Source organism: Seriola lalandi, unplaced genomic scaffold, assembly GCF_002814215.2.
Source record: "Seriola lalandi dorsalis isolate HSWRI2012SDOR001 ecotype SW California unplaced genomic scaffold, Sedor1 jcf7180002054816, whole genome shotgun sequence".
Taxonomy (NCBI): Eukaryota; Metazoa; Chordata; class Actinopteri; order Carangiformes; family Carangidae; genus Seriola; species Seriola lalandi.
In genome coordinates this window covers 888,806-910,696 of record NW_019525369.1, presented here as the reverse complement: position 1 = coordinate 910,696, position 21,891 = coordinate 888,806, and the positions used below count along the sequence as shown (strand labels likewise).

Below are 21,891 nucleotides of genomic sequence, written 5' to 3'. Positions count from 1 at the left end.
TAAACTGGGAAACTAGTTTAAATTGCTGATGAAAGCACCAGATAACCATCCCATAATTTCTAAATCGTTTCACCTGGGTGTGTCTCATTTCCAAAGAACCATGAATCTACCAGAGGACAGAACAAACAACCAGGACCAACGTCATCATGCCAAAGCGAATGAGTTTTATTTACACATCTAGTTTGTACAACATCGTCACCTATAGTTCCATGTGCGGTACACGAGTAAAAGAAAGTGAACACGTGAGTAGTGACAGACTATTATTTTTCCATCATGTTTAATATCATTATTCCAGGTAAATACTTTGAACATGACACTTTAAGTGCACTATATATTGTGATTATTATAATCTACAGCACATAGTTTGTTGTTTTGTGTCAGATCTCTCAAAGAGACTTCATAATAAGCCGGATGACTTGCACATAAATAGTAACTAGATTCTGTACAACATTTACAATGTATGACATCACAAATACTGTGTCAAAATAAAAGTGTCAATATAAAAAAGCTCACTTACAGTGGCAACAATGGACAAAATCAGAGCTGGACTGCTTAAATAATACTTGTTCATACCTCGTATGCAAATACACAAAACCTGTGAAAGTAAACAATGAAAAGAATCACTGGGTGAACGAAACTAGTTTCATTTGTTAGATAATAAAATGTTGACTACAGCAGCTCAGTCCTCACTGTGACGCATGTGGAGGAAGTTTTTGGTGTGTTTGGTTTAGCTAGGTCACACCAGGGGTGAAAAAATATTCAAGTTAAATATTTAGGTTAACTCAGTGTAAGTGACACAAGTTTACAACAGTGGCAGAATAACGCTGTTCGCTCAGGTTCACAATGACGCTGAAGGATGAACTGAGTTTCCCCGTTTTAAGTAAGTGGGTTACTGACAGTAAGTAGGTGCTTTTTTTTTCTCTAAAGAACAAAGTTTAATACATATTTTCTATTTTTCTAAAACTATTTTGAAATGATTCTAATTAACATATCTGTAAAGTCTGATTTCAGTGTTTTTAATAGGCTACGAAACAGTGAATTAACAGCTCGACTTAAAGACACCCTGTGGATATTTTCAACACAAGAAGTTATATTTACACACTGTGTGTATCTGAGGTTTAAACAACACACTGAATGTATTTCCTTGGCCATTATACATTTGCAAAGCTGACTTTTAATACATTAAGTCTTATACTGTTTATATTCATGTTTGCCTCTTCCTCACTGCCTTTGTTCCCTGTTTGTCGACACTTTACTGCCACAAACTGTCAATCAGCGCGGCTGCGTGACACCAACAGCAGGATGTGAGCTGCACCATGTTGCAAGCTGAATGGTGGCTCACTTACGGTGGCCCTGAGAGCTCAACGCACTGCAACTTGTGTCTCTCTCACTGTCTCTATCGGAATAAAGGCAAAAAGTGCCCTAAAAATAACTTTTTACTTTTAATACAGCCATGCGCATTTGTGTGTCCCAGCCAGGTTCATCACTTTTAGTGTCCCCTGGAAACGCTTCCATTGTGTTGAGTATTTGCAGCACATGTTTTCAAATTGTTTGTATTTTTGTCTGTCTGCATGTGTGGTGTTTTGTCTGTTTGAATCTGAGTGAGTACGGGCCACCATACTCACTCATAAAAACGTTGCCCCACCTCTAAGCGGATTTGCGAACGGCCGAAAAAACAATGAAACAAGTCGTTTCTTCTAGAGCTCAGAAACTCTGTCTGTCAAACTTCTGCAGTTATTGTTTCATCTCTCCAGCTCCAGTTGTTGATATTTCATAGTGACACATGCACATTATTGCATTTGTATGAGAAATGTAAACAATAACAATGAGTATCATGTCCTTTAACTATTACCTGTCCATTTTTTCAGTGCATGAAAACAGTGAAAGGTTAAAATATGGCACATAATGTTGGCTTTTGGCACCTTTACATACTTCATTATGAGCAGTCTATACTGGTTAAAGGCCGCACTGAATTGTCTCTCGCAGGCTCAGTGACACAGTGAATACTACTAAAAAATGATGTGGTGTAGTAAACAGCTTATATTAATCATGAAGACATTCATTTGTGTTGAGACAAGCCAAATTAAAGGGTTAGAAACACAATCAGCTGATCACAGCTAAAAACACGTCAGTGTTCATGTGTGCTGTATCTATTTACTACATACCTACAAATACTTTACATTACTTTTGACCATTTTACAAATCTTTTGTTTCAGATTTTTCAAAGAAATAATTCAACATCTTCTATGTAGTCAGAGATGCTGCTCGATGAACGGATAAAACATCACTCCCCTAAAACTACATATTGTCCGTTTACATTTCTTTGTGTATACAGATTAAACAAACACGATAAATGTTAAATATGCTAAATGAAGCTAACCATATCCTGACTCCATACAAACATCAGATTGAAGTCAATCTTCTCATGTTCCTTGGAAAGAAAGCAAATACGTGCAAGCCCCGGAAGGCTGAACTATTCTTTTGATGCCCCCACTGGTTTCCATTCATTACCACACAGCATAAGAATTAAAGGAGCTATTTGTGTGTTATGCTATTGGTACATAGCCAATGTTAGAATTAACAGCTGTTTGTTTACTGTCTCCAGAGGTGGAAAGCAATGCCAATATTAACTGCTTTTCTTCTATTGAAGTTAGCATGCTAAGCAGCTAGCCACAGTCTGGTTGGACCACCTTTTCACTTTCCAATACCGAGTCACTGTAGCGTCTAGTCTGCCCTTAAGAAGTTAGCTGCCCAGAGGGCGTAATATAACCTCTTGTCTTGTAAACACAATGATGGCTGAAGCTCTCGTCAAGCAACAATCACCACCACGTTTAGAGCAGAGAAAACTTCCAAATGGCCCCTTTAACTTTCATTTGTGATGGTAGATTGGTTTGAAAAATCTGCTCAGCATTGCCATGAAATATTATGATTCTGACAATAATAAAAAAAACCCATAATGATCACATGAATATCATACTTGAGAGGATTTCAAGTCTCTACAAATTGATTTTCATTCCACCATGTAATGAAAAAAACTAATGGCTGCCTGGAAGATGGCAACAAGACATTCAAAATGATATACTGCTCATTGACTGCTTTGGCAAATGGTTTATAGTAAACATGCAAGACACTGGTATGTCCTGGTCCTTTACATCACTCATTGACAATTAACTATAGAGCTCTGTATTGAACAGTTAGTGCTTTGTCTACATCAAAATACTTTTTATTCCCAAATATTTTCTGGTCCCCAAATTTCAGTGGCTTCAAATATACAATGATAAAACATTGATGGCACATGTAGATCTGCAGTGATTGACAGATTTCCTCATGAATAGTGTTGGTGGACAGAGAGAAATCCTGCTGTGGTTATGTAGATCAGTGGTTCCCAACCGGGGGTTTGTGTACCTAGGGATACTTACGAAGCTTGCAGGGGATACATGGAAAGATTGGCGATTACAATTAATTTCCAAAATAATAAGAATATATTCCAAGTCATTTCATAAATAGGAAATAGTTTCCCCCTGGCAGATGTCAACTTTTTAGTAGTTTGTGAAGAGTTTATCCAGTTGCTGTCGCTTCAGATTCAGGTTGCACCAAAGCACCAAACACTCAAGAAGTGATGGTAAAACTGAGGACTTTTTCAACTGAAAACTGTCAGAATTCAAGTCGAGTCAGATTATACTGAAGAGAGCAACAAGTGTGTCAAGCAAAGCACTACAGGCGTCTTACACTGTGCCACTAATTCAAAAATGTCACATTCTGTAGTCAAAGATCTGGTTCTTCCTGCAGCCACAGATTCAGCTGAAACTATGATCGACAAGAAACATGACACTCAGTTTCCTGCCAGATCAGTGATATGTTCCTTACTATTGTTGGGCAAGTTGGAGCTCAATTTGCGTTGCAGTTGGATGAAATGAAAGATCAGCTCAGCTCTTGACCTCTGTGCATTATAAAGACGTGTTGGATATAAATGAGCATTTCTGCTTTTGCAAGCAGCTTCGAGGAGAAACAACTGACAAGGACATTTTTCAGGTTATATTCAGCTTTTGCAAAGACGACGATCTGGAGTGGAAATCCTGTGGTTACATTCTTACAGATGGTGCAGCAGCAGTGACGGCAGAGTGCCTGGGCTGCTCGGGCGAGTGAATAAAGGAAACCCTGACATAAGAAGGATCCACTGTATTATTCACCATGAGGCAGCAGAATGTTGAGTGCTGTTATGGATGATGCAGTTAAGGTGATTAATTCAATTCAGTCCAGGCCATTGAATCACAGACTGTTTAAAAATCTTTGTCATGACAGTGAGTCAGAGCAGCTGCTGTTTCATACTGACTACCCTTGTCTGTCTTGTGGAAAAACACTACTGATACTGTCTGAACGTCACACTGAGGAGTAGAAGAGCACTCCTATTCTTTTGCTGCAGTGTTTGAGGACGCAGAGTTACTTACTGATGTGTTCACCAAATTGAATGACTTCAACCTAACACTTGAAGGCCAGGACTTACATATATTTAGCATGTATAATAAAGTGAATGGATTCATGAGGGAGGTCAGACTATGGGAGAAGAAATGTGAGGATGGAGATGTGAGCTGTTCCACTGATGTTGACAGAGGTCCTGTGGTGAAAATGCTGAAAGTACATTTGTCCAAACTCAACACTGATTTCAACCAGTACCTCCACCAGATGAGGCAGACCAGGCAAATGTTTGGGGCCTCCAAGGGAGACAGGGGCCCCTGATGGCCACTCATATTGCCATGTTGCAATGACAACTATGAGCCTGTTCAGACCTGGTATTAACATCTGCCTCAGGTGATCCAATCACAAGCTCTAAGTTCAGGTGTGAACGCACCCAAGAGCATTTAGGATCCGATCACTCAGACCACATTCAGAGGAAGTCTGGTCCACATGTGGCCACATTCTTTTAGCAGTGTGAATGCAAATGTGTCCTGGGTCACAGTGAAGGAGCAGCTACTCTACTGACGTCCTCTGTCACAGACTGATTAGTCCGACACACTTTATAATGAACAGCAAATATTTCACTATTTCAAATGGATAAAACTTAATTTCATTATTAGACCTGTGGACTGCACATTAATTCGCTCAACCCCACTCTTTAAGTCTCTCTCTCTCTCTCTCTCTCTCTCTCTCTCTAATACCAGGTCTGAACAGGGCCTATAAACCCCCTTAAACTTCCTGTAAAGACTCTATACAGTGCCCTGCTGCTGCCCCTAAATGGGGCCCCTGATGATGTGTGCTGTAGTTAGCATCTACCCATTGCCTACATGTGAGGTGTTTAGGGGACATCTGTAAATTGTTGCGTCTACCGATAGTCTGCATGTGAGGTGTTTAGGGGACATCTGTAAATTGCAGACAAACATAAAGTGAATGTAATTTTGCCTTTTGGATCTACTTGTATGTGTGAACTAGCTTCTCAGCTTTGACTCACAACAAAACCAAGCAGAGGAACAGGCTGAATGTGGAGCCAGGTTACTCTTGTGGGAGTCTGAAGATTATTTACTATTTTCATTCAATATTCAGTTGTATTAGATACTAAAAGTGAGTGAGGGGTTAATAACAGCTCTAGTATATATAAGACAAAAAAGGTTGGAAACCACTGATGTAAATAAATAGTAGATGTGTGTGTGTGTGTGTGTGTGTGTGTGTGTGTGTGTTGTGTGTGTGTGTGTGTGTGTGTGTTGTGTGTTTAACTTTTGATCTCCAGAATAGATGGGTTGTGGTCCAGAATGGCCAGAATGATTTTGTCCATGTACTGCCTCAGACGCAGGTTGATCTCCTCCTGCTCCTTCAGAGCATCGACCAGCTGACAGACAGACGGACGGACAGAAATGCATTAGACGGGCACATCACTAAAAATCAACATTACATCCAACCACCAGCAGCAGACTGACCTCGTCTCTGGATGCGTTGTCGATCTCGGCTGCCAGGCACTGGGCCTTGGTGTGACAGGCAAACAGGTTCTTAGCCTCGTACAAACTCAGACTGAGAATCTGAGCGTTCAGGTCGTCATTCTGATCCCGAAGCTTATGGTTCTCCTGTGGAAGCAAACACAGAACATTTCCTCCACATATTGCCGTCTTATAAGTTATAAGTTATTGGCTGACATATACACTCATGCCGTTGTCTCTTTAATTGGCCCAAATAAGCCAAAATTAGAGAATAATATCATCCATGTCAATAGACAAAGTGTCAATGTGTGTGTGTGTGTGTGTGTGTGTGTGTGTGTGTGTGTGTGTGTGTGTGTGCTCTCCATGCGTGTGAACCTGTTTCAGTCTCCTGACTTCATGTTCCATTTCAATCTCTCTGGTCTTGGCGTTGTACTCAGATAGCCCCTTGCCCTTCCCAGGATGCTCCATCTCCAGCTTGAACAACTGCAGATACTCCAGCTCTCGGCGCAGATCATCAATCAGCTGCAGGGAGGAGAGCAGATTAAATCCGACTCCTAAACGACGTCCATGTAGCTTATCTGTTATCTGGAGTTATCTGTTATCTACCTCCTGCATGGCCTCCTTCTCCTTCTGAAACTCATGGCGGTTTTGCCAGAGCTTGTCCATTATCTTCCTGTAGAGGTCCATCTCATCTTTCAGCCTCAGACTAGTGTCCTCCAGCTTGTCTGTCATCCTCTGCTTCTCCTGCAGAGGAAACCATTGTTGAAAGTTGACAAGCAAAATAACAACTCTCCTCTCGCTTGAAGAAGTGAAGACAAGACTGAGATGGTATTTGGGAACAAGGAAGGAGGGTTGCAACTTAGCGCCTAGCTGGAGTCTAGAGCATCCACCCATATTAAAAGTCTGGTTGTAATCATGGATGGGGAACTTAGTTTTAGTGACCACATCAGAGCTACAACTAAATCTGCATTTTGCATCTCAAAAACATAGCTAGTGTCAGAGACTTTGTGTCTGACCAAGACTTAGAGAAACCCATTCTTGCCTCTATACCTTCCAGAGCCGATTATTGCAATGCTCTCCTTACTGGTTTATCTAATTAGACCATTACACAGCTACAACTTATTTAGGACACTGCTGCTCGGGTTCGGACTAAAACTAATAAAAAATAAATATCACTCCAGTTCTCAGGTCTTTGCACTGGCTTCCAGTCAGACACAGAGTTGACTTCAAAGTTTTACTTATTGTCTATAAGTCACTTAATGGTCGGGGCCCTAAATATTTCTGAAATGTTTGATGTGTAAGATCTGCAGGAGCAGGTCAGTTAGTGGAGCCTAGAGTTAAAACTAGACAGGGTGAAATGACTTTCAGCCATTATGCTGTCCCCTGCTGGAACCAGCTCCCACTGGATATCAGATCTGCCCAAACGGTAACTGGCTTTAAAAAGAAGTAAAAAACGTCTCTATTCTCCTCTGCCTTCATCTCTTCATCTTTTAATCTTGCATTTTAATTGGGTATTATCTGTTTTACAATCTGTTCTTATAGCGTTTTCTTACTAAGTGTTTTAGTTCTTTTTTGTATGCTTCGTTTATTTCTGTTAAACACATTGAATGACCTCTGTGTGTGACAATGTGCTACACAAATACATTTCATTGCCTTGCCTTTAGGTTTTTGAAACAAATAAGTCTGGATAACCTTGGGCTTTGTTTAAGATTTCATTCATTACAACATTATCATGACTGATCTAATAAACTGGAATTATCCTTTCATTGAGCCACACTCACCTGGTCCAGTTTCTCTGTCTGAGACTTGAGTCTGCACACGTTTATCTTCATCTCTCCATTTTCTTCTTCTAATTGCTGTACCCTGCATACGCACACACACACACACACACACACACACACACACACACACACGGTGATATCATCTAACACAAGGTATAACGGTTTGCCAAGCACTGCAAGTCCTCGATCGGTTTGTCAGCCTGTACAGATACTTGTTTCAGGTTGGGTTTACTGAAGCAGTGTCTGTATGGAACTGCAGGCTTCATGCTCTCATCAAAATACCAGTTAGTCTCCTAACGTACTGTAGATGAAACTTCACCAGGAGAATATATACCGTCCAGCAACAGCGCAGTAAATCATTTAGTTAACTGAGGTTTGAGAGGAAAATAAAAAAATCCACAACCATCCACCACCATAAGAGAAGAAGGAGTCTGTTGTGTGGCCCTGTCAAAACAAAAGGTATGAGGAATGTTTCTACTCTTGAAAACCCTTTGTTGTCTTCTGTGTAATAAATAACCTCTGATAAGAGCTGGAAGATATGAACCATAAATAATATTGCAATATTTTTAGGCTATAGAGAAATAAATGATATACATCTCTTTATTTTGAAATCTCCTCTGAAGCACTTCATGAATGCACAATTTAACCCTTTGATGCATAAATCACACCAGACGTGTGGTGATGACAGCATGATGTGTCTAGTCCCTGCAACATTTGTCTGCATTAAAACATTCTTGATTACTGTTTATTCATTGGTGGTTTCTATTGGAACAGTTTTAAGTTTGCAGATAGGGGGAGAAATCCCAACCAAGTTAAACTTGACTTTTAACAAAAACAGAACTCAAAGCAACAACAAATGCATTAAACAAAGATCTCAGGGAAAGACACTTAACCCTAACTCACTAATGTTTCTTTTCTGAACCAATTCATCCGCCCTCGGATACGACCGCAGGAGAGCACGAGAGGAGGGAAACGCCAAAGCAAATTTCATGCCAGCAGCTTAAGACAATAACGTGACAATGTGTACCTGGTGTTTCATGATATAGTCGTTTACTACATCCCACGTGGAACAAGCTGCGATAGACTGGGTATGTTTATCGCCCGCCCCTACTTGTGGTCATTTGACGGATAAGTACAAACACAAGAGGCAGAAACAGCAACAAGACTTTTAGAGGCGAGGCCAGGCCCTGACGCTACATGCCGTGGCAGCAGTGGTCAGCTTAAATCTTTAAAATGGGAGTAATCAAGTTGCTGATGTGTTTTGAGTCAGAAGCAGAGCCAGCAGCAGCACCTGTCAGGGTGTGGATGACGGTGGGGGCTGATGAGGTTACCTGGTACAGAGCTGGTCCATCTCTGTGTTTCTGTCTCTCTCCATCTTAGTGTAAACCTCCCGGTGCCTCTTGGTCTCCTCTTCCAGACTCTGATCCGCCCTCGTCTCTGCATCCTTCACCTGCTCCTCCAGCTCATGGACCCTGGGATGCAAACACATGTACACAGTGTGAGAAAAACACGCCATACATGCAGTAAACACATGCAATGTTTATCATATTAAAGATGGAATATGTATCCCTATCTTTAACCTTATGTGAATTTGTCACACATAGAAGATATTTCACATGTTAGTTTCATTTGGTTTTCTGACATTTCGTATGTGCTACATTTACCTGATAGAGTCACATGGGATTTTCAGATAATTCACACTTACAAAATCTAATAGAACGTGAATATTTTCGTAAGAGTAAAGCTGACTACTGTTAAGCCAGTGCGAAAAAAATAAAGAATAAATAAACATAGGGTTTGTAATGCCCAGTGTGTGTGTTTTCCCACCTGTGGACTAGTTGTGTGTTTTCCTGTTTGAGTTTAGACTTGAGGTCACCATTGGCCAGACTGTCGCTTTCCAACTCTGTCACCTTCTTCTCCAGATAGCTGACCTGAGGGAGACAACCAGGCTTTTACCTCCTCCTACAAGACATGCAGGTGGCTGGTGGTGCAAACGAGGACCTTTTTTTTAATACACTTTGTATCAGACCATGAACTGTCTCTTGCTTTTGACTCCACTGGTTTAAATATGACAGCACACGTGTATAATGTGTGTCAGCATTTTTAAATTCAGAAGGTCATCAGTTTACAATTTTCTTACAACCCACAGCAATGACATTCTTGTACACTCTTTAGTCACATCTCGCCTTGTTACTGTAACTCTGTCCTCTCTGCTCTTCCTCACAAACTCCTCCATCAACCTCAACTGGTTCAGATGCAGCAGCTCGTATCATTACCAGAACCCCTTCAATAGAACACGTCACACCTGTTCTCCAGCAACTGCACTGGCTTCCTGCTAAACACCGTAATGACTTCATGATTCTGCTTCTCACTTTTAAGTCACTTCACAACCTAGCACCTCCATGTCTCTCTGATCTACTCCATATCTGCACCCTTGCCCCTGCCCTTAGATCTTCCTCTTACATTCATCTCACTGTACTTCCTGCCGGTGAGGTTCAGAGCCTTCAGCCGTGTTGCCCCTCCACTCTGGAACTCACCTTCACAAGACATTTGTAATATTGACTCTCTTCCTACTTTCAAATCCCACCTCAAAACACTCCAATGCTAGCATCTGATGCAATCATATTCATCTTATGCAGCTATATTTATTCTACTTTATTTTGTATTCTATCCTTTGTGGTTGCTATTTTATCTTTTACTGTGTGTTGTACGGTCAGTTTAATGTCAGTAAAGGGTTGACAACACAGACAGCCTAAAATCAAAAGGAAAAAAATGCTATTTAACTTTTTTTCTGTTCTTTGTTGCAGCTTAAACATTTCAAGATGAATAAAATGGTATGGTATAGACCAGGAGCATGGCTTCATGGCCACACCTCCAACATAATACGCTGTTAGACAACACTGTTGAGCTAAATATATCTCAAGCAACATCACAACACTGACTTCAGGTTCCTCTGATGGTCTGCTCAGTCTAAAGCAAGAGTCTCCAACCTTTGTTTTCCTCTGAGAGATCCTCATGTCTTATATTACTGGTTACATTTATTCACATATCGTATCAAAACACTCAAACTGATCTCCAAACCAAATCAGTTGAATAAGATCATTTAACAAGTCATTAAGTATCAATATCCAAAACTCACATTTTGTATCAAAAACATTGTTCAGTCAAACCTGAACACAGACATGAAAAAACCACTGAAAATAAACCTCTGCAAATCTGCTGAGAAACCAGAGAAAGAAGAAGCTCCTCACTCAGTGATCCAGTGATAGTTGTCAGTGCATCAATGATTCAATGGTTCGCTTCATTTTCTAAAATGTAAAAACAACAGGGCTTGAGTTGAAGCCCACAGCTTAACTTAATGTATCCATGGCAACATATTTCCTGTTAGTTGGAAAAGTTGAGTTTATATCTGTTCTGTTATCAGAAGAGTTGCTATCACTGCATGTCACCTACGACACATCTGATGGAAACAAACCTGACAGTGACTCATTTGACTGAAATCTGACAAATAATGATGGGGGGGTGTTGTTGCTGCTTGAAGTTTGAACTGTACATCCATGGTTTGTACAGACTATACACTCAGAACCTTTGGGGGAGCTACTGGCAGCTCGTGAGCCATGTGTTGGACCCCTGGTTTAGAGGTATAACTAAGATATTTTGCTTAACTAACCGGCCACTGTTTGGAGCTTCATATTCACCGCACAGACATGATACTGCTCTTCTCATCTCAACTCTCGGCATTCTTCACAAAGACTGCTCCTTTTAACTAATACACTGTACAGAAACTGTATGATAGTGCAGGTGGTGTTGGTGCGCAGGTTTGTACTTTCTCTGTGATGTCGAGGTCACAGGAGTCGATGCTGTCTGTGAACAGATCCTCGGTGCTGCTGCCCTGACTCGACCCAAACACGCTGTGGTTGGCCTGGAACAGCTGACTGCGGGGGGGGGAGAGGACACGTAGGAAACCATAAAAAGCATGAAACAATGAAGATAAACAGGATGTGTGAGCTTCAGCAGGTGCTCCGCCATTACAGAACTCTGTTTACCACATGGCTAAATGCTGCTGAACCCATCAGCCTCTTACGATGCAAATACAGATTCACTGCAGTAAATTTATTTTAACGGTCGTTAGTGGGAAGGTCAGGTCACTCACCGTCCAAATGCTGTGCTGGAAATCTTTCTGTTAGGGCTGAAACAAGAGAGGAACTGAGTCACACACACACCGTTTCATTTTGTGTGTTAACAATTCACCTACTGTTCACCTCTGCTGTTATTGCGACGACTAATACTATCGCTGTTACTGTACGTCTGCTGTCTGTGCTTAAATGTTGTGGCTCTGAACCTTTTATTACTAATATTAGCGTCCCAACACTTATGATCTGCTTTTTTTTTTTTTAACCAAAAATTGTTTCTTTGTTGCTACAAGCAGTCACCTCACCAGATTGGGATGTGGTTGCTATAGCAACAACCCCCTCCCACACACACCAACACACCCCATCCCCACCCCACCCCTTTGATTTGGGTGCAGTGTCTGGTGCTAAGAAAGAATGAGATAGTGAGATTTGGGTGGATGGCTCTGTGTGTTTGTGTTTAGTGTGGGTGTATGTGTGTGTGTGTGTGTGTGTGTGTGTGTGTGTGTGTGTGTGTGTGTGTGTGTGTGTGTGTGTGTGTGGTCAGCGTGCTGCACCTGTTGGCCTTGAGGTTTCGAAGTCGAGCCTCCAGGTCATTCAGTAGATTCACTTTCTTGCAGCACTGAGAACAGTAGATGTCCAGGAGCTCGCTGTTATAAAGCTGCCGCATCTTCTGAGGCGTCTGCCCTGCACTGCAATTACAGAGAATACAACAACATAAATAACTGAAATACAGAACTGTGCTAAGATATCAACAGAGGTCAGTGAGAGAGAAGTGCTCCGAGTGCAGTGAGAAAAGCCTTTTGTTTTGTGTTATTCTAGATTCTTCTCCTCACTAGCTGCAGTGTGTTCAATGTTTGCTTTGTCAACTGCAGGAGAAAAAAACTGTAAAAGACTGTCTTTTGATGTCAACACGGTGATGTTCAGACCCCTGATTACTCAGTCGTCATTACTACATTATTCTCACTGGTTAGACCACAGCTATCTATCTATCTATCTATCTATCTATCTATCTATCTATCTATCTATCTATCTATCTATCTATCTATCTATCTATCTATCTATCTATCTATCTATCTGTGTAATATATGATGTATAATAAAATAATATATTTGTATTAACATCATTAAATATAATAATCAATATATCAATATCAATATATATAATAAATATAATTATAATATAATAACTATATGTTCTTTTATCATTTCAAGGACAATAACAGCTGTATAAGTAATAACTAAATAAAAGCGGCTTTTGAAATATTATAATTAAGTGTTTAATATTACAAAATGAAATAAAAAGTGTAGCTTGACTTCCCATTTTTCTTCTTTATGGTTAAAACTCCAACAATCTCAACCATTTTTATAATAAACAATCTCAACACATCTTAATAATTGAACAGCTTTAAATCGTCCTCTTCTCTGTCTTTCCCTCTTCTATCCCACTTCCCACACCTATTTCTCCAACGTCATCTCTCCCGTGTGTGTAGCTCATTCACTCACTCGAGTTGCAGTGATTGGCTGAGTGGCGTCACATGACCAGCGCAATCAAGGCTGGAAAAGCTGTTCTGGTTAAAATAGAAATGCTCCGTCAAAATTGAATAATTCTTAATAATTTGTAGGTTATATGATGGATAGGATGCCCCTTACCCTAACCTCAACCATCATAACTAAATGCCTAACCTCAACCCTAAAACCAAGTCTAATCCTTCAAACAGCCATTTATAGTTGTGAGGACAAACATGTCCTCACTCCCAGGGTCTTAAACTTAATCTGGTTACTGGTCCTCACAACACACACACACAGACTCAGAAGGTGAAAACAAACATGCTGTCATGGCATCAGCACACTGAAAAATTAAGCAATTTTTAGTCTGCATATTATTTCTGTCATTTTCATGATACTCAAAACCTAGAACTAGTATGTAGAATGGAACAGGGACAAAGGTCTGAACGGTGCCATAAGTAATGTTATTAGTTCCATCTGTGCTTTATCCTCCATGACAAGTCCAAATGTTTGCCACTAAAAAGGCCTGACGGAAAAACAAAACGAGTATGTGATTTAGGGTGTGTATCAAGCCTGACCACCAACCTAGAGGGAAGTGAGGACCCCAGGTCAGAGAAGCCATTTGTTCGGTTGTCATCTTCAGGGCAAGGGCTGCTGGGAATGAACTCCACATCCTCCCCCTCACCATAGTCCTCAAATTGCTCCTCCCTGGAGATGACGGATACAGACGCTGAGCCAATGAGGTGGCTAGGGTTGCATTGGAAGTACAATAACAATGATAACTGACGGAGTCAACTTTTTAAAAAGGGGCCCCGCAAAAAACCCTGAGTGTCCAAAGTGTTTTAAATGTCACATAAAATCAAAAACTCACATCCTCTCACCTGCAGAGGCACTGATCGGCCCTAACAGAGGCTCATCCTCACATGTTGATGTGACTGACCTGTCTTTCCTTGTTGGGTCCAAAGAGTCAGAGCTGTTTGTGTTTTCAGTGCTGCTGTCCATGTCGCACTCCCCATCAGCACCACAACCCTCACTGTACACATTGCATTCTGGGTAGGACCGGGTACACATGATAATCGGAGGGCTCTGCCTCGCCTCACCGTTCTGCACAAAGAAAATGAAACATTAGTTTAACAAATGTGCACAGACTGCAACATATCACTCCAACCACTGTCAGTGTTTTGTGTGTAAAGTACTGTTTGCATTTCAAATTCACTTTAACTGCAGCACGACTGGCAGAGAAACCCAAAATATCTCAAGGTTTTCAACAAGTACGAGTAGTGGGCTAATGATAGCCTCCTGTGATGGGGTCTTTTTATCCAGGCTCTTTGAGCAATATTCAGTAATAAAATTCAGTCAGTTATTTTTAATGTACTGCAGCCTGTTCCCTCTGTGTAGCTCAAAAGCAGAGACGCTGTGTTGCTTAACATTAAAGGATATTTGATGGACATTCTGAATTTCTAGATTGGCATTGTTCAGATTGATATATGGTTCATCCTGTAATATCTCGTCCTCAATAAGGACCACTACCACCACTTATCATCCATTGCTAATCAGCAGCGTCACATCAGCCACCTCCTGTGCTCCTGTGGTTTCCCTGCCCCTGCCGCCACGTAACAAGCAGCATGACAGCACGCCCAGCTATGCTCTCTCTCGCTCTCTCTTGTTGCTAAGAAACTGTTCTGTTAGGCTGATCTCTAGCGAAGATGAGCAGTCATGCACTGCAACAAACACACCCTAAATATGATATATTGCTTAGTCATATTTTTTTATTATTATTTAATGTCACAACTTTTGTTCACATATAAATACCGGCATCAGAAATGAACAGTCATCTTTTCATACCCACAAGTCCTTGGGGCTGTTTTGTGTCATCTAGCTGAACAGAGGTTTAGAACAGCTTCAACTAAACCCGACCTTTCCAGGGTTTAAAACACAGCTGTGTGAAAGCAAAGTTAAAGCTGAGCGCTGTGACAAAACAAGCACAGGTTCAACTGAACTGCAGCTAAACTCCAACTGAGCTGGATGAAGAAGTTACCTAAGACCCCCCATATCACGCGGGTGATACAGAGGAACGCCAAATACTGCCTTACTCTCGTGTGACTCTGTGCAAGTGTGTAACAGCAAAATTCAGCTGAGTCAACAGTTTAGTGACGACATGACTAACTGCTGTGGAAAGCATTTAAAAGAACGACGGGAACAGTATTATGCTTGATCATTTATTATCAGCACACCAGCATGGCCGAATGGAGTACAGCTATTCTCTCTCTTTGTCGCTCTCTCTTGTTGCTAAGCAACTGTTCAGCTGGGCTGATCTCAAACAGACATGAGCAATCATGCACTGCAACAAACACACAGTAAAGAAGATGTATTGCAAATTCATATTTTTAGCTTTGATGCTGCTGCGCATACTGGAATCCAAATATATTGCCTAAATCAGAGTTATATGGAAGATCATTTATGCCAGGAAAATTTAAAAAATAGATGTAGTGTTAGGAATGACAAATAATAATAAACACAGTGATTTTATTGAGGCAAAAATCACATGTACCCCCCTCTCATTCTTTATGGATCAAGAACATTTTTTACAACTACTTTTTCACTAAAATGGAAAAACTTAGATGAACTATGAACAGTTCAGTGAGTTTAGTGGGTTTGGAAAGATAGTTTTTTTCCCCTTTCTATCTTGTGAATTTTGTATTTCTATATAATGATTACTTGGTGACCAATGAGTATGTTTTGTGTTTGGTTTACTTTTCTTGAGATATTACACAACTTGTGAAGTAACATCTTTTTCTATAACATTTTTATGTATTTATACTGCACTTCATGACATGTTCTGTTACTTTCAATATTATACTTGACACAACAATCCAACTTATTTTTTTGTGTTATAGAAAATCCAATAAACAAAGTTGGGAAAAAATTAAATAATAAACACAAGGCAAAATTGGGAAATATGAATTGAAAAATAAGTATTAATTATATCAAAATCAAACTGATTCTCAGTTTTACTTACTAACTATGATGGTACTTGTGCCATCAGACGGTAACAGTGTCTAACGGTGTCTGCAGAGTAGTTTGGAAGGGCAGGTGGAGAGACTTGTCTAACTCACAATCTGTGGGGTCTGGTCCCTCACTCTGTACTTGACTGTAGTGTAAATGGGTGGAGCCCATTTAATGTGACATGACTTATAATTACAGGTTCCGATATAACATTTATTCATATTTTAATCTACGTCTGCTTTATAATGCCCCTACTTCCTACTATGAAGGTGATCAGTGACTACCCCTATCTTCAAGGGCTGTCGTGGTTGAAATGCTATCATCGTCTTGAGAATACATCCATCTTTTCTCAGAACTTAGATTCACAGCGAGAGTGGGCAGGGTACAGCGAAAAGATTGTACCTGGTAAATGTAACCATTGTCAGTAACAGACGGCTGGTTGGAGGTTGCACTGCGAGGACCCACAGCCATCTTCAGTATCTCCTCACAACCTAGAAAGAAAGAAAGAAAGAAAGAAAGATTTATAGGAAATTAAACCCCATATGACCATTTCCATTCAGCAGCCCAAATGTCTGTTGTCATTTTGCCTGGAAGGAGGGTGATACTATCAACCTGAATTAATGTTTCACTTTATCAAAGACTCCTTTTGTTGTGTTTCAAGATGATAAAGACTGTAACTTTCAGATACGTGCTGGAGAAAGAAATTAGCTGCAGTTTAAGGCTTATTAATTTATTACCAAGAGTTAGAAAGATGAGAAGATTGATACCAAAAAGTCACTCCTCAGTTCCTCTAAAGCTCATTACACACATGAATTAAGTCCAGCATTTAGCACACATCTTCTTTTCTTACCTTTGATAGCAAACACTCCGTGACAAAAGTCTTTGAAGTTGATTTTCCCATGAGCATTTGGATCCAGGTACCTGGTCAATGCCTTCACCTGCAAGAGACCGAAGTCAAGTTGAGTTAATTTTTTCATACAGCAAAAAAAGCACAAATCCTTTTGCCTCACTGGTCTTGACAATATGGAAACAATATGGCACCGTCTATCTCTCAACAAAAAAAAAGGATAACAAGAACAAGACAACAAGAAAATCACAGATAGGGCTTAGGTAGACTTAGAGATAAAGACTTGAATGGGCCAAACCTGTACTATACCATTAAAGATATAGTGGCATCAGTAAGTATTCAGACCTTCTTCATCTTTTGCATAGTTTGTGTTGTACATTCAATTTTTAAACTGATAAAATGTCTATTTTTATACATCAATCTACACTCAATCATAAACTAAAATAAGCCTAATACTCTCTCCACAAATGTTCTATGGGGTTAAAGTCTGGGCTCTCAAAGCTCTCAGTGGAGTGATGTTTAATGTTAACTCTCATATCTCAGATTTTGAGGTCTCTCCTTAACATATGACCACACTGTATATTAGCAGTGTAATTTCATCTACAATTTGATCTGCAGCTTTAAAACAATATATATTGAGTTTGACTGACTGTTTATGTGAAGCAAGTTTAAGATCTTAGTTGCTGCTTTAAAGTTGGCAGAAAATTGTCTTCAAAATCAACAATAATGTTCCATGCTTGGAGGATGTTGTGAGGTAATATACAGTATATAAGAGCAATTGGTTAATATAAGAAAAGACCATTTGTAAGGTTAAAATGAGAACAACATGGGTTGGTCCTTTGAGGACAAACAAGAACCAAACTATGCTTGATACACAAAAACAATGTTCTCCCAGCACAAATAACACTGAACAAATACAGAAAGAAGAAGCATCTGTATAAAATGCATTATATGTGCTCTGATAAATAATGCATTTGTACTGTAATAATCCCTAGTGTGTGTGTGTGTGTGTGTGTGTGTAAGTGTGTGTACACAGTATAAGAGCAGCAGTGTGGTTGCAAGATAAACATGAGGAATAAAGATGTTATGTTGCAATCTGACGCTCACTGCAACAAACCAATCACCATAGAAACTGATGAGTCTGGATGTGTCACTAGGGGGTACAATCTTTTCCAAATTAAACAAATGTAAATATACAGGACTGGTGCACAACACCAGCTCATAGGCCGTTCTCAGTAGCTAGGCGGATCATTTCATTACTTAGTAACCAGCCAATCGGCTCCCAGACTCCCTGTGAAGCTCTCATCGCCATGGTGACAAAGAACACAGAGATGAGAGAAGAGGGGAGGAGGAAGATGAAGCAGCAGCTTCCTCTTATTACGGCTGGGTTATTTTTAGTGATGTTGCGCTGGATGCTCAGCCGCCATGACAGCTTCAAGGAAAATCCACTCCCACTGTTAGATATCATTTATGTGGAATGATCAGAGCATCCAGGATTTAACCTGCCTCATCCACTACTGCCTGCCATTTCTCCAACACAGCAGTCTGCAAATAACCTGGTGCAGCCAAACAGAGTTATTCTAACACAGGTATAACACTATAATGTACACTATGCCTCAAAAGAAACTAATACCTAAGGTTAAAGGCGTAATGCAAAGTGCTGGTCTGACCATCAGATGGAATTTGGGGTTCAGTGCCTTGCCCAAGGGCACTTCGGTAGGAGGAGCCGGGGACTGAACCCTTAACCCCAATTAATGGGTGGCTCGCTCTTCCTACTAAGTGGTTTTATAACAGCCAAGCATTGTTAAAAGTTGAACAGCATCCTCTGAAACCTTGGCTGTCATGGCTAATGCTGTGTGTTTACTGTAATAGAGAATCTATTGTAACAAAGTCTTTGCTGGTAGGATTTAATAGCATACTCACGGTAATACAATCTGGAGTCAGTGTTGGCATACACACAGTCACAGTTACACACAGTGAATCAGGCCTAGTTCAAACATGTTTAGTCACCGTTGACAACTGAATGGCCCATAAGCATCTACATGCCATTAACAAAGAAACTCAGTCTGTAAACAATTCATGGACTGGAACAGGCTGATGAACTGGGCAGAGAAACTGTGTAAGCATGTAGGCTGGAATAACACTGGCACCCCTGCTGGCCCCAGGTTCAGTACTGCACTGCTGGTGATCAATCTGGGACTGGCAGTGTGCTCTCCATGGTACTGAACCTAAGGCTGACATCAGCTCCTGCACCCCTCCTAGTTCCGTTATCTCCAAAATGGCACGCCAGATTCAACATTTAGAAATCCCTTTGGAGCCAGTCTGTGCCAATCTGCACCCTCTACATCTTTGTAAGTGCTCCTACCTCAATGCACCTGTCCTTCACACAAAGACCCCGAGCACACTGACATGTCTCCTTTACAAAAGTCTTCAGACCCTTCATTCAGTACTTCGAAGAAGCCCCTTTGGCAGCAGTTACAGCTTCTTCGTTAAGTCTCTAAAAGCTCTGCACACGTGGATTTGGGCAGTTTATCCCATTCTTTTGCCATCCACAGATGTTCACAAAACTTTTTTATTTTATTTAGTGTAGATTGTTGACCAGATGTTATCTATTAAAACTAATGGAATCAGCCACATCGTAGAATACACAAATATAATCTGAAGTCATTTCACTTCATTGCATTTGGTCTGATTTACCTCTAATGAACGCTCTTCTTGAAATATCTTTAAAAACTGTTAAATTGACACTGGAAGGCTTCACTCCAGACCATTTGTCTGCCACAGCTAAAAAAGTCAAATCCTCAGAGGCTGCAGTGGAGAATAAACTACCAAACATCATTCAATGGACCAAGCAAGGCAGCACATCGCTTTAGGCTGCATTGCATTCTTGTTTAATGAGACCTCTGGCAGTAATTAAACTTCCAGTGGTAGAGGATGATATCATTATATCAGGATGGAATACAATTCATGGAAAATCAGCTGTAAAATGTTTAAAATGTTGTAAAATAACCATAGAAGAATGTTACATACCTGACAAAAAATCAAGGTATTTCATCAAATTGATGCAAAATCATAAAAATCAAATATACACCCAGAAAAAGTAATGTGGTAGATACCACTGTAAAAACATCACTGTCCTTGTATAATTGTTGACCATAAGTGCAAGGACCTAACACTCAAATCCTCTTATTAACATTAGGTCACTGTGATTATAGATTGATGTCAAAAAGATAATATACACCAAAAATGGGTGCAGACTTGAAAAATGTCCAAATCATTTTCATGTGAAGGTGTTTTGGCATAAACTTTAACACTGCTAAATACAAGCAATTGACTTAGTCTTTGCATTTAATTAAAACAACACCTTTACAACAATTTTCATGTGAATACCAGTGCTTTTGTTGCAAGTGCAATAAAAAAATGATTTTCTACAGTTCTGAGCTTGATCTCTTAAAACCCCACTTGGCTTTTAAACTGTAAGCGTTTAAATATCATGGAAAACAGACAGAGAGCAGCACACCAGCCTGTCACACATGCTACCAGCTAACGTCTGAGTGATGAGCCACTCAGTGCTAGCATCTGTAGCACACCTGACATTAACAGGCAGGTTGTCTGTTATTGTCACGAGCTTATAACGTCTACCAGCCGCTGCAGTCACTATTTAACCTCATAAAATGTCAGTTAACCGACCACCGTTTGTAAAACCCAGGACACACGTGTAAAGGAGCTGTCTACAGTCACCCAGCTTGAACGCCTCTCACCTCGTCTCCTTGACCGAACTGAAGACCGAGGTCCACCAAGTGCTCCACCCGTATGAAGCCGTCAGCATCCTCGTCACACACGTCGAAAACCTCCTTAAGCCTCCTCAGAAACTGCAGCAGCTGCTCCTGGTCGGGAAAAACATGTCCTTCCATTGCAGGGCCGGCTTCGTCGGCGAGAGACCTGTTTTTTCTTGATCAAATGGACTGTAAGAGAGTCTGAATGACGTTCGCCACCTTCATCCTCGTGCTCGGCTCGACCGGACAGACTGAGACATCGACTGATGCTGCTGCTGCTGTGACATAAGCAGCAGCATCGGCGGCTCTGGAGACGCGAGAAGTAACGGAAAAGGGCGAAGATTTGGAGACGAGGCGTTGCGTCACAGGCCAACTGCCAATTAATAAAACGGGTCTGTTACCATGCAGTCCTTTCAACATTTATTCTGCCAATATACACACATTCAATTACCTTTTGGGCTCGATTGACCAATTATACAATCTGCAAAAGTAAAAATAATTTCAATATCGAATACAAAAATATAATTACATATTATGAACACGATAATTATGATATTGTATTCATCGGTAATTTGATGATCCTTTATGGTAAATTTCATATACTTAATGTAGAGTAACACATTTTTTTGGATTTTTAATGGAATCTAGAGACTATATTAAGACTCTTGACCTTAATACTAAAAAAGTTATGACTGTCAAACTTCATAATGAACCTAAAGAGGAATAATATGGTATATATATTGTCTCAGTGTTATTGCATGTAGTTGGTTTTTTCAATTTGCCTTTTATATTATATCCTCTTATTCCATTATATTTTTATTTCTTTTTAGTTTTTACATCTTGTATTTATTTCACTGTCATTACTCCTGTAGCACATGTTTGTATTGTATGTATATTTGAATGTTTTCCAATAAAAGGTTGGAGAGAGAAAAGAAAC

At 40.3% G+C, this 21,891-nt stretch overlaps 1 protein-coding gene across 1 annotated transcript; it reads right to left on the bottom strand.

Annotated features, from left to right (window-relative positions):
• Positions 1–144: 144 nt before the first annotated feature.
• On the bottom strand, positions 145–21,212 carry rab11fip4a (RAB11 family interacting protein 4 (class II) a). The gene is made up of 15 exons (XM_023426187.2): positions 20,940–21,212; positions 17,182–17,269; positions 16,734–16,822; positions 14,266–14,429; positions 13,911–14,033; positions 12,375–12,509; positions 11,841–11,876; positions 11,514–11,622; positions 9,515–9,618; positions 9,019–9,159; positions 7,688–7,769; positions 6,513–6,650; positions 6,282–6,428; positions 5,910–6,053; positions 145–5,821 (listed from the first exon to the last, which is right to left on the bottom strand). The coding sequence occupies exons 1-15, from the start codon at positions 21,090–21,092 to the stop codon at positions 5,705–5,707; spliced, it is 1,770 nt and encodes a 589-aa protein (XP_023281955.1). The 5' UTR covers positions 21,093–21,212; the 3' UTR covers positions 145–5,704.
• Between the last annotated feature and the right edge of the window lie 679 nt (positions 21,213–21,891).